The sequence below is a fragment of the Microcaecilia unicolor genome, chromosome 2, assembly GCF_901765095.1.
Source record: "Microcaecilia unicolor chromosome 2, aMicUni1.1, whole genome shotgun sequence".
In the NCBI taxonomy this organism is placed as follows: domain Eukaryota; kingdom Metazoa; phylum Chordata; class Amphibia; order Gymnophiona; family Siphonopidae; genus Microcaecilia; species Microcaecilia unicolor.
In genome coordinates, this window is record NC_044032.1 from 537,910,572 (window position 1) to 537,924,139 (window position 13,568).

Below are 13,568 nucleotides of genomic sequence, written 5' to 3' on the forward strand. Positions count from 1 at the left end.
CCCAATTGTCCATTGTTTGTTGTTTTTGGTGAGCCTGGATACTAGGGATTCCCCACTTGTGAGAATAGATAAGTCTGCTTGGCCTGCTTGTCCTTGGAGAAAGCGAAGATACTTACCTGTAGGAGGTGTTCTCCGAGGACAGCATGCTTTATATTCTCACAGTCCCTCCCACCTCCCCTTGCAGTTGTCTCCTCTATTATTTTTACTTTATTTTTGCTGTACTATTAAACTGAGGGGACTGCGTTCTTGCAGCAGGTGGGAAGGCACTCGTGCATGCACGTTAGAGTGTGTCTCGTGCTCCACAAAGCTCTACTTGTACTAGTTATAAGTTTGGACTGGGCAATGCGGGTTGGCGTCACCCACTTGTGAGACTATAAAGCCTGCTGTCCTTGGAGAACATCTGCTATAGGTTAGTACCTTCGCTTTATTTGAATTTTAGAAGTCAGCTAAAGACATAGCTTCTTAAAGAATATTTAAGTGTTATAGGTATGTTTTTAAACATGTGTATTTTGATTGAGGAAAATGATTTTAATTTTAATGGGATTTGCAACTATGGAAAAGGTAATTTATTTATTTATTTTTGATTTTATTTAAGTAGGGCAGATTAACTTCAAATTTGGGGGGGGGAATGGATATTGTAAATTCAATTTGTTATAATCCATTGTGTACATTTCAGTTCTTGATAATGAAAAGAAGCAGACTGTAAGTCTGGATATTAAATTTAAATACTACAGTGCCCTCCAGATCATAGGTGTGAAACAATGTATAGCGGTACTGCATATCATAACTTTCCAAGCACATATACCAGTGTCAACAGATCCACAAACAGAGTGCCAAAGTACAGAAGTAAATAGCCGCAAACAGGTTCCATCCTTACACTTGGGCAAGCATTCTGAAGAATAGAAGGAATGAATGAGAATCTGTCGGCAAAGAAAGGAAGGAATAGAATTTTCAAGAGAGAGAAAATCTTAAGATTGGAATCTGCAAACAAGGAAAAGCAAGTGGAAAATGCAAAGAGTTGCTTCAACAGGCATTTGTGGATCAAAACCTATCCCAGGAATAGTTAGAGAGAAACACTTAAAACTTAAAAGATGAAAGATTAATAATGACACATCTTGTTGCTGGGTGTGATATGCTAATATGAGCAGGCCTGTTTAAAAAAAATGGCACAAATAACACTTAACATAGTAAAGTACCCGGTTTAAGAGTAAGGTTTATTCTTGTCATGCCATGTGCAAAATACATTTATTTAGACAATACGCCAAAACATATTTTCATGGGTCTAGGAACACAGTTGTAGAAATAAACTGACACATAGTTAATCTGTTGGTTCGCAAGTCTTCCTCTTCCTCTTCCTCTTTTTGTTGGCATGGTATTGATCTCCTTTTGAAGTGGCATCCAGCTTATGGTGTTTTAAATTTCAGCCTCCAGAATTTCAGTGGTGTTTACTATTGCACTTGTAATGTTAGAGTTTGAAGGCTTCATAGCAGTAGAAAGACAGTGTATCATTCTGCTGATTGAAATTTAGGACTCACTCAGTCCATGTTTAGGAAGACAGACTTTTGTTTCCCAGATACTGCTAGAGTACTGCAAGAATGGTGTTTACGATTAATGAAGATAGGAAAACTTTTGTACCAGTTAATTAGTTTGTATGTTTGGTTCTAGAGACTGATAAGTTTTAAAAACTGTTTTTTTTGTAAAACAACTGAAGGATGTATCAAAGTTGTATTAGTATGCTATGAATATTGCAGTGGTTCATGATCCGCCTCTTTCATGGAATCATTTTGAGAAGCCAGGCAAGTATCAAATAGCAGTGCAACTATGTTATTGTTCATTTACCTTAGAATTGAATCATTAGCTACGCCATGCTGAAGACCTTGTGAAGAGACACTGTGGTTTGTAAGCTACAGAATAACTCTGGCTTATTGTGTTTATTTTTCTGTAGAAACCAACTATTACAGTTTCTGTTGAAGTGGAGCCCAACTTTGTAGCTGTTGGTCCATATCATTTGGCTGTAGGAATGAACAATCGAGCTTGGTTTTATGCATTTACAGAAAATGGTAAGTGTGTAATTTTTGTATTTGCGAGCAATATTAGCAATAGTAAAGTTTTCATTTACATAATTCGTCTGTCAGTTAAAACATGTACATTTGGGATGATGTCTTTTTACCTGGATTTTTATTTAACTTCTGAAGAGAGATTTCAAAAAATTCAGAACGGTGCTCACTCTTCCACCATTAGGAATCTAAATAAATTAAGGCAGCATTTTCCAAATGTGACCGTGCAGCCTATAATGGATTTTTGTTTGCAGCTTGACTGTGATTAATTGAGTGCTTTTGTGATGGTGGTTTCTCTGTGGGCCCACCAAAAAAGTTATATAAATGTCCTGAATTAGGTGTTGCTGTAGTTATTAGAAACTTATGGAGGCATCCCACTGATACTTATAAAAGTACAGCATGAATAACTGAATGGTGTATCCAGTGAAGGAAGATTATAACATGGACTGTAGTCATAGAAAGGAGCATATCTTTCATGCTTTAAAAATGATATAGAGGTTCTTTAAGACAAGCTAACAGATTTAGCGTTCAATAAATGATAAGACACCTATAGGAAGAGCCTATGGGTAGTGGGGGACAGTGAGTGTGGACAGCCCGAGGAGGCCAGGTCCTCTACCTGGGTGCGGGTGGGGAGGGCAGTACCAATGTTTCCCAAGTCTGGTCCTAGAGTACCCCATACCAGTCAGGTTTTCAGGATGCCCACAATGAATATGCATGAAAGAGATTTGCATATAATGGAGACAGTGTATGCAAATCAGGTTCATGCATATTCACTGTGGATATCCTGAAAACCTGAGTGACTGGAAAGGGGTACTCCAGGACTGTACTTGGGAAACACTGCCATAGGTGATAGAGAGGTAAAGACTGATAGGTTTACTCACAAATGGACTCTTGGTATATTCAGTGTCTCGAGCTCGACCATAGCCCGGCAAATTGTGTCCTTTGTCTTCGTATGGACTCAAATTTCCTGAGAATTTCCTGAGAAGCTCAACGTGAGAAACCTTTTGGAGCTCGGTCCGGTTCTTTGACATTGGTATTAGCATCGACATCAAGGGAAGCATTGACATCGGGAGTCGAGGTAGGAGTGGCTGCTGAGAGACCTAGAGACACTGGGAGCAGTGAGGCATTGAGTTGGTCTCCACCTGCTTCGAGGCCTCCAGCTGTGCTGGCCCCCCAGGACCGTCCGTCGTCGGATCCAACCCCAAAGAGATGTGAGGATTCAATGTCATCCTCATTGGCACCGAGGAGCTTGGGTGAGGTACATCAGGTGAAGGCTAAGAAGCACCGTCACTGATCTCTTTCGACGCACAGTGCCGGGAGCTCCTGGATGCCAACTCTTCAGAAGTGTCAACGCCGAGAGGATCGCTCCCCCTCCATTCAAGCAGTGCCGATGCGTATCTCTCCCAGCAGCCGAGATCCTGCTCCCGCACCCCAAGAGATTCAGCAATCTGAGCTCCAAGTGGCCCCTTAGCCATTACTGATGGTGGCTCTCGATGAGTGTATCCGGGCCTTGCTCTCAGAGCTTCTGGAGGGATTGATGCAGCGATATGCATCGGCATTGGGGGTACCTGTGCCTGCCATGCCTTCTGCTGCAGCCCCGCCTGGCCCCCAGCCCACGGTGCAGTCTCCGACGCTGGTGTTGCTTACAGCTCTGGTGTCAATTGCCACCCAGGCCTGTACTCGTTCAACGTTGGTGGAGGAAGCTTTGCTGGAGTTGAGGCGGGAGCTGGCTCCTCGACGCTGTTCTTGAGAGCATGGGTTCTCGTCATTGAGGCGGGCCCGGTCTCGGACATTCCTGAGGGAAATGCTGTCCGATATTGAAGAAGAATGCTTATGGGAATCAGAGCGATCCCTAAGAAGACTACAATACCAGTGGAAGGCAGTATCAGTTTAAAGGCTTTGCAGGACTATAAAGTGGAGACAGCACTTAAACATTTCTTTGAAGTAGATGCCTTAGGGCTTCAAGCTCCTATTTCTTTCTCTTATGTTGAAGAGCCTGTCATCTTTTGATTCAGGTGATTCTGGATTTAGAACAAGGTCAGGATCCAGATTTGTCTCAGAGTCAGCTGCCCTCTTTAGAGACAGGTGTTGCACATGGGCTGAAGGCCTTTATAATCTCATAAGAGTTCTTGCTGAGAAACTAGTCAATAGATGTGGTATTTAAGTCTCATCTCATGTAAACTTCCATTAAGTTTACCTTGCTTCTTGATGAAGAACTTGATAAGACTGTAAAGAAGTTAGGAGAGACTAAAACATAGACTTTCTGAGGACAAGCCTACATCCTTTTCTAGGGCCTCTGCTGGTAGAAAAATTGTAGAGATCTCAAGCACTATATAGACCCAATGACCACGTTTTCAAACAAGGCAACCTTCCTTTTGTCCTGACAACAGTTCCTCTCAAGGATCTTTTGCATCTAGTTTTAGCTAATGATGGAATCCGGGTCCACTCCTCGAGGTCAGTGATATAGGGCATCTTACTGGTTTCCTTTAGGAGTGGACCCAGATAATATCAGACCAGTGGGTACTGGAAATAATCAGAGAAGGTTACAAATGTGAATCTTCTTTCCTTTAGAAGAGCAGTCTATTCTCTAGAGTTTTCCTTCTTGCACCTGCTAGATATCAAAAGACCACTCATGTGTTTCTTAAAAGTCACCATTGATTTCTGTACATCAGATAGATTGTTTGTCTTCTATGGTAAGACTTAGAAAGGTGAGGCAGCATCTAAACTATCTTTGCTCATACAACCATGAGAATTTACCCAATTACAGTGGTAGCTTCTTCTTGGGCAGAGTGTGATCCAGTGTCTTCTTTGGATATTTGTAAAGCAGCAACATAGTCCTCTGCTTACATTTGTGAAGCACTATCGCTTGGATGTAGCGGCTAGGAAGGAAACTGCCTTTAGAGTTTCAGTTCTCAGAACAGGGGCAACTGACCCCTCCCATCTTGAGGACTGCTTTTTTATGTCCCTTATGTCCTGGACTCGTCTGGTGCACATGAGAAGGATGGAGAAATTAGATTTTACTTGCTAATTTTCTTTCCTTTAGTTCCAGCAGACGAGAACAGCTATCCACTCTTATATGTTTCCCCATATCATTAAAATAGAGTCCCATTTTTGCTGACTTCCTGTTTCTCTTGTTGAGCAAATGTTTTTGCATTAGCTCATCAACTGCTTTCCACTGTTTTGTTATCTAATATTGAACTGTCTGAGCTGCACAGGGTTCTATTAAGGCACAGCACAATTTTGTATGCTCTGTTTCCACCTGCTGGTAGTTGGACTCAAGCCCACAAGTCTTAAATTCGTCTAGTGTGACTAAAGGAAAGAAAATTAGCAGGTATAATCTTATTTCTCCTTCTTAGTAGCAGTAAATTAGACCAAAAGAATAAATCTCTTATCTATTATAGCTGCAGTTCTTTCACAACAGGATAGTCCTTCAGACTCATTCTAAGTTTTTACCAGTGGTATCAGTTGGTCCCAACAGCAACTGATTTTCTTCCCATGTGAGCTTGCACACACTGGACTGTATAAGAGCACCATCATAATATATGAAAAAAGCATGCACAGTATATAATTTGTTTACAGTCGTCCACAGGACTCGTTTTCATATCAGAAACTAGTTCTGTATTCTGAAAAAAAAAGTGGTCAGTGCTATTTTAGTGACTGGAGATAATTTTATAAAGGAATGTTCATGCATAAAGGACATTTTATACACTTAAAGGGCTTTACAAAATTAACCTGGGGGGTTACACACATAAAAGTATGTGCAGTGCCAAGAAGGTGTGTGTACTTTCACTCCTCCCATGTGTAAGTCTGTTTAGGGGCAGAGTTAGACGTGGGTCATGAACATTTTAGGTGTGATTTTTGCTACTTTTATCCCTAGTGTTTTCTAAAGACACAGATGCACTTGTGTTTTTTGTAAGATAAGCTGTAAATAGGCGCCTGTTTTGGAATTCACATACAGGCAACCTATTTTAAATTACCCTCTCTGTATATGGAAATGTGAGAATTATGGTTGGTCTTTTTAAGACCTAAATTTCATTTGTAAATATATTACAGCTTCTGCAGTTTCTAAGCTGACTAAATTGTTTTAATCCATAGGTATACAGAAGCTGAAAGACATGGAGTATTTGGGGACAGTGGCTAGCATGTGCCTTAATTCAGACTATGCCTCTGCACTCTTTGAGGGAAAACTTCAGCTCCATATGGTAAGCAGAAATCAGATTGTTTTAGAGCTGGTCCGAATAGCATATTTTAATATTCGGCTGAATACGAATAATGAAAAATATTTGGCCAAATATGAATACCGAATACGAATAATGGACATAGAGCTTTAACATAACAAATAATAAAAGAAGCAACCTGAAATCAGAGATTGTGTTTATTTCAGTAGGATTTAGCATTGTGGGAGCCCAGATTATTCGTATTCAAATTCAATCACTATTCGGCCGAATACGAATAATATATTCAGGGCTGAATTGAATTGAATTCGAATATTCAGTATAGCTCTAGAACTGAGAAATTAATATTTTTTGCACACTACAGACAAAGGATTGAAAGAATTATAAGTTAAGTAACTGAAATAAGCCTTTCTGCATAACTTACTCTAAAGTTTGAGTAAATTGACATTCACCCATTGTCTGCATAGGATTAACATACAACATCCAATACTCTCATCCACCTGACAGCTGCTGTCCTGGTTTGTCCTTATGTTGTGACCTTCTGCTGCAGTTTCTGCGTATCATAGGTCTCACATGAATATGATTGTGTATTTTTTCCGAGGACAAACAAGGAGTCCCTCACATGTGGGTAATGTTATCCATCAGAATCCAGCACAGCAAAGCTTCCTCTGACTTGTGCAACTTGTAGAATTTTAGATTTCAGGCCACCCATGTGTAGCACTTCTGTGTGGCATTGTTGCACGGGACCACCTCAGTTCTTATTTTTACATGGAGCCTAAGAGGTTTCTCTCTCTCTCTCTCATGCACACAGTTTCTCTCATTTAGGGAGAATTTGTTCATAGTTTCCTTATAGGTCACCTTAAGACCATCAGATACAATTATCCCACTATCGCTCTCTTATTTCATACACAGAATAAGTACATAAGTACATAAGTAATGCCATACTGGGAAAAGACCAAGGGTCCATCGAGCCCAGCATCCTGTCCACGACAGCGGCCAATCCAGGCCAAGGGCACCTGGCAAGCTTCCCAAACGTACAAACATTCTATACATGTTATTCCTGGAATTTTGGAGTTTTCCAAGTCCATTTAGTAGCGGTTTATGGACTTGTCCTTTAGGAAACCGTCCAACCCCTTTTTAAACTCTGCTAAGCTAACCGCCTTCACCACTTTCTCCGGCAACGAATTCCAGAGTTTAATTACACGTTGGGTGAAGAAAACTTTTCTCCAATTTGTTTTAAATTTACTACACTGTAGTTTCATCGCATGCCCCCTAGTCCTAGTATTTTTGGAAAGCGTGAACAGACGCTTCACATCCACCTGTTCCACTCCACTCATTATTTTATATACCTCTATCATGTCTCCCCTCAGCCGTCTCTTCTCCAAGCTGTATAGCCCTAGCCTCCTTAGTCTTTCTTCATAGGGAAGTCGTCCCATCCCCGCTATCATTTTAGTCGCCCTTCGCTGCACCTTTTCCAATTCTACTATATCTTTCTTGAGATGCGGCGACCAGAATTGAACACAATACTCAAGGTGCGGTCGCACCATGGAGCGATACAACGGCATTATAACATCCTCACACCTGTTTTCCATACCTTTCCTGATAATACCCAACATTCTATTCGCTTTCTTAGCCGCAGCAGCACACTGAGCAGAAGGTTTCAGTGTGTTATCGACGACGACACCCAGATCCCTTTCTTGGTCCGTAACTCCTAACGTGGAACCTTGCATGACGTAGCTATAATTCGGGTTCTTTTTTCCCACATGCATCACCTTGCACTTGCTCACATTAAACATCATCTGCCATTTAGCCGCCCAGTCTCGTAAGATCCTCTTGTAATTTTTCACAATCCTGTTGCGATTTAACGACTTTGAATAACTTTGTGTCATCAGCAAATTTAATTACCTCGCTAGTTACTCCCATCTCTAAATCATTTATAAATATATTAAAAAGCAGCGGTCCTAGCACGGACCCCTGAGGAACCCCACTAACTACCCTTCTCCATTGTGAATACTGCCCATTTAACCCCACTCTCTGTTTCCTATCCTTCAACCAGTTTTTAATCCACAATAGGACATTTCCTCCTATCCCATGACCCTCCAATTTCCTCTGTAGCCTTTCATGAGGTACCTTGTCAAACGCCTTTTGAAAATCCAGATACACAATATCAACCGACTCCCCTTTGTCCACATGTTTGTTCACTCCTTCAAAGAATTGAAGTAAATTGGTCAGGCAAGATTTCCCCACACAAAAGCCATGCTGACTTGGTCTCAGTAATCAATGACCTCGGATGTGCTCTGTAATTTTGTTTTTAATAATAGCCTCTACCATTTTCCCCGGCACCGACGTCAGACTCCCCGGTCTATAATTTCCCGGATCTCTCCTGGAGCCTTTTTAAAAAATGGGCGTTACATTGGCCACCCTCCAATCTTCCGGTACCACGCTCGATTTTAAGGATAAGTTGCATATCACTAGCAGTAGCTCCGCAAGCTCGTTTTTCAGTTCTATCAGTACTCTAGGATGAATACTATCCGGTCCAGGAGATTTGCTACTCTTCAGTTTGCTGAACTGCCCCATTACGTCCTCCAGGTTTACCGTGAAGTCAGTAAGTTTCTCCGACTCGTCCGCTTGAAATACCATTTCCGACACCGGTATCCCACCCAAATCTTCCTCGGTGAAGACCGAAGCAAAGAATTCATTCAGTCTCTCCGCTACGTCTTTGTCTTCCTTGATCGCCCCTTTTACCCCTCGGGATCACCCCTTTACCAGTGATTTTCATCGCAAGGCTTGTGAGCCATTGGTAGCTCCTAGTGTGGCCCCCTTTGTCATAGTTTTAATTTTTTGTGGCTATGGGGGCTTTGGTGGTCTTGCAAGAGAAAGGAAGAAAGATCTATCTGTAGGAACTCTCTTGTGTGAACCTTTGTTCACCCCTGGCACTCTTTTTGTTGGTGTCCTCCAAGTTCACCCCCTACCTCTGCATGTCTGCACAGTTTCAGGAGCTTTCCAGCTACTTCGTACCATGTGCAGCTCTCATCGCTGCTCTGTCACCCTGCCTCCTTAGACCAAGGCCAAAACAGACACTTCAACCCTTCTTTAATGGGGCATGCCCCAGTGGCTCTCTGCTACTTTCAGTCACTCGCAGGCCCCAGAGCATGTACGCAACAGGAGAAACTGTGTCAGAATGTTCCTTCACTGTTGCCCCATCTGCTGATCCCTGTTGGCCCCAACAGGACAGGAGGAGCACAGCCAATTCTCCACCAGACCTGCTTTCTCCAAGGGCCCCCCTTTCTCTGCACAATCTATCAGGCAGGATTTAGGAAACCATTCATACCTCAGTGTTCAATAACAGGTATTCCTTTAATCCCTCTGGACCGGCCCAGGATTGGACTGATGGGTTGTGCACGCCTTCCAGCAGGTGGAGACAGAGAAAAAAACTCTGACTCTAGAGAGCCAATAAGAGCCCTGGTCATGTGTCCCTAGCCTCATTATTTTCTCTGTCTCTCAGCAGGTAGTAAGTGAGCCCATTAGTCTCTCTTTGTTAGTTTATAGCCTTTTCTTCTCTTTAGCTTTTTATTCTGTGCCAGAGGAATTGTTTAGAGGCTTGTTAGGAGTTTCAGCATTTTTTTGCTTTTCAGCCTCAGGGGTGTTACACTCGGGTGCCCCAGGTCCCTCCCCCTTTCCTCCCCATCTCCCTTCTAATAATTAAAAAAAATTTTTTTTTCAAAGGGAAGGGCTACCCGTTTGACCAGCAAAGGGATATTGCCTTTGGGAGAGGCAGCCAGGTTTAAAACATTAAAGAAAATAGAAGCAATGCTTCCCCATTGATTTAACGAGCAGGCAGCTCCGTTTACTGTTCTGTGTGTGGCTATTCTTTCTTAGCTGCTCAGCTGTAAAAAAAAAAAAAAAAAACGAAAGAAACTTTTTGCTCTTGTTTCTTGCTGCCATACCGTCCCATTTTCGAGGGTACATTTATTTTATTTGAGTGATTCCGGTCGGCGGAGCGGGGCCTTAAAGAGAAAAAATTAATCAAGGCGCGAACCATCTAGGCATGTGCATGCGCTTCGCCGCGATGGCCGAAAAGCTTAAGCGTTGCGCTGTCTGTCAACGTCGGGGGGTTAATTCCTCCGGTGCTTGTAAATATTGTACGGTGCTGGACGGAGCATCGGGTCCGGTTCTTCCTCTGATTTCGGGGACTTCTTCAACTGCTCCTAGTTCTTCGCTGTCGCGGGCGGCTCCAGTTATTGCGGAGGTATCGGGCGCACCTCCGGAGGCCACTTCAGTGAAGTTGGCGCGAACAGTGGCCATATTGAATTTCGCTCCGTCTTCGCCGTCGCGTGCCCAGTCTGCAGCTAGCAATGCTACAAATTCAGGGAATTTGGATTCAGGAGCTCTGGTGCAGGCTGGGACCACTCAGGCAGGGGGATTCCCTCCTGAGTTTGTTCTTCAGATGTACCAGGCCTTCTTGATGCAGAAGGACGGTTCAGGAGCGGGGGTCTCAGGAGAAGCTGTCAGACCTCCTCTTCCTGCTAAGAGGCCTAGAGCAGGAGAGTTGCAGTTAGATGTTTGGTCTGATCAGGGTCAGGACATGCCCTTTTTAGAAGAGGAGGAAGATCTGGCGGAGCATGTCTGGGAAGACCCCTCTTTTATAGATCCTGATGCTGTGTCTTTTGTGCAAGGGGAAGATACTTCGGTGGCTAGAGTATTCCATAAGGATGGCTTACAGGAGCTCATTTCTATGGTCTCCTCTACTTTGAATTTTGAGGATCTTCCTCCAGTTTCGGAGGTCTGTAAGGTCGATTTCTTGATTAAGGGGTCTAGATCTGCCACCAAAACTTTTCCCATGCATCAATACATTTGGGATATTATTAAAGCACAATGGGAGGTCCCAGATGCGGCTTTTCGCCCTACCAGATCTATGAATCATCTTTATCCGGTTCCTGAAGCAGATAGAGCTCTGCTTAGGGTTCCAGTGGTCGATGCGGTGGTTTTGGCAGTTACTAAGCGTAACATAGTCCCCGTCGATGGAGGCACGGCACTTCGTGATGTTCAGGACAGACGGCTGGATTCTCTGCTCAAGAATAGTTTTGATGTTTCATCCTTGGCTGTACAGGCCACCATTTGTGGTTCCTTAGTGGCTAGAGACTGTTTTTGGTGGGCGGAGAGAGTCCTGGACAGGTCTTCAGATGATCTTCAGGCTATAGATTTAGAGGTGGCCAAGATTGAGACGGGTGCGGCCTTTCTGGCTGATGCTCTGTATGATCTGCTGCGAGCATCTTCTAAGTCTTTAGCCTTGGGGGTCGCTGCTCGCCGATCTCTTTGGTTGAGAGGTTGGTCGGCAGACGCGGCGTCCAAGTTAAGTAAGTTCCCTTTTAAAGATTCTTTCTTGTTTGGAGAAGATTTGGATAAATTGGTTAATTTTTTAGGAGATGCTAAAGTTCCTTGGCTCCCAGAAGATAAGCCTTGTCTGTCCAGTTGGGGTACTTTGTTTGGTCGGGGTAGAATGAGAGGTTTCCGTAGGTTTCAGCCTGTTCGTGGCATTCTGCCTCAGCGGTCTCATTTTTTCAACAGGACTCAGTCCTTTTGGGGTTCCCGTCGAGGAGCGGGTTTCTCCGGCGCAGGTTTTCGATCCCAATCGCGTTTTTCCCAATGAAGGTGCTAGGGTCTCGCCTCTGGTCCCTGTAGGAGCTCGGCTTTTTCAGTTCTATCAGAGGTGGGCCCAAATCACGTCAGATCAGTGGGTCTTGGAAGTTATCCGAGAAGGTTATGCTTTAGAATTCGCAAGCCCTCTTTCAGACGCCTTTCTGGAGTCCCCCTGCCGCTCTCTTCAAAAGGCGGGGGCGGTTCGGGACACTCTACAGAGGCTTATAGATCTTCAAGCTATTTCTCCAGTCCCTCCTTCCCAGTACAAGCAAGGCCGGTATTCCATTTATTTTGTGGTTCCCAAGAAGGAAGGTTCCTTTTGTTCCATTTTAGACCTCAAAGCTGTCAATCGGGCTCTCAGGGTCACAAGTTTTCATATGGAGACCCTTCGGTCAGTCATAGTGGCAGTTCGCAAAGGAGAGTATTTAACAGCCTTAGATCTGACAGAGGCTTATTTGCATATTCCCATTCATCCGGCTCACCACAAATTCTTGTGCTTTGCAATTCTAGGAAGTCATTACCAGTTTCGCGCTTTACCTTTCGGACTCGCGACAGCACTGCACACATTTACCAAAGTTATGATCATGGTGGCTGCGGCTCTCAGGAAAGAGGGGATCCTCGTTCATCCATACCTCGACGACTGGTTGATCAGAGCAAAGTCATATCAGGAGAGTTGTCACGTCGCAGACCGAGTGGTGGCCTTTTTGCAGTCCCTAGGTTGGGTAGTGTATTTAGCCAATAGTCGTTTGGTTCCTTCTCAGTCTCTGGAGTATTTGTGAGTCACCTTCGACACGGCGCGGGGGCGAGTTTTTCTCCCGCAGGGCAGGATTTTAAAGCTCCAGTCTCAGATACTGAATTTGCTTCATCAGAAGGTGCTTTGTGCTCGAGATTATCTTCAGGTTCTCGGTTCCATGGTGGCCACGATAGAGGTAGTTCCCTGGGCCAGAGCTCACATGAGGTCTCTTCAGTGGTCTCTTCTGTCCCGGTGGTCCTCTCAGAGGGATTTTCTTCGGATGAGGTTGTTGTTGCTCTACCGAGAACGCAGCTCTCTATTTTGGTGGCTACGAATGAAGAATCTTACCGCGGGAATGCCATTGGAGTCTCCTCGGTGGGTAGACTTAACGACGGATGCCAGTCTTCGGGGCTGGGGCGCTCATTGCCTAGACAGGTGGGCCCAGATCTCTGGTCTCCTCTAGAGGCGGCTCAATCCATCAACTTCTTGGAGACCAGGGCAATTCGTTTTGCTCTGCACCATTTCACGCATCTCGTGGTGGGCAAGGCGGTGCGAGTTCTCTCAGACAATGCCTCGGCAGTGGCTTACATCAACCGCCAGGGAGGAACGAGGTGCCGTCTCTTGTGTCAAGAGGCAGAGTGTCTCATGGCGTGGGCGGAGATTCACCTCACGGCCATATCAGCCTCGCATGTAGCAAGAGTAGAAAATGTGCAAGCAGATTTTCTCAGTCGTCACACTCTTGACAGTTGATAGTGCAGCGCTGGGGCACTCCAGTTCTAGATCTTTTTGCAACCGGTCTCAACTCCAAAGTTCCTCGCTTCTTCAGTTGCCGAAGAGATGCAAGAGCGGCAGGGGTAGACGCTCTCTTACAGCAGTGGCCCTCCGAACCTCTTTACGTGTTTCCTCCGTGGCCTCTGTTAGGTCATCTCCTGCAAAGGATAGAGGAACATGGGGGGGCTGATA

At 44.3% G+C, this 13,568-nt stretch overlaps 1 protein-coding gene across 2 annotated transcripts in view; it reads left to right on the forward strand.

Annotated features, from left to right (window-relative positions):
• Positions 1 to 13,568, forward strand: part of WDR19 (WD repeat domain 19) — a 565,820-nt gene that overhangs the window by 166,558 nt on the left and 385,694 nt on the right. For both annotated transcript variants that reach the window (XM_030191304.1, XM_030191303.1), the window contains exons 12-13: positions 1,946 to 2,060; positions 6,153 to 6,259. In XM_030191304.1, the coding sequence (XP_030047164.1) occupies positions 1,946 to 2,060; positions 6,153 to 6,259 (222 nt within the window). The remainder of the gene's footprint in view (positions 1 to 1,945; positions 2,061 to 6,152; positions 6,260 to 13,568) is intronic.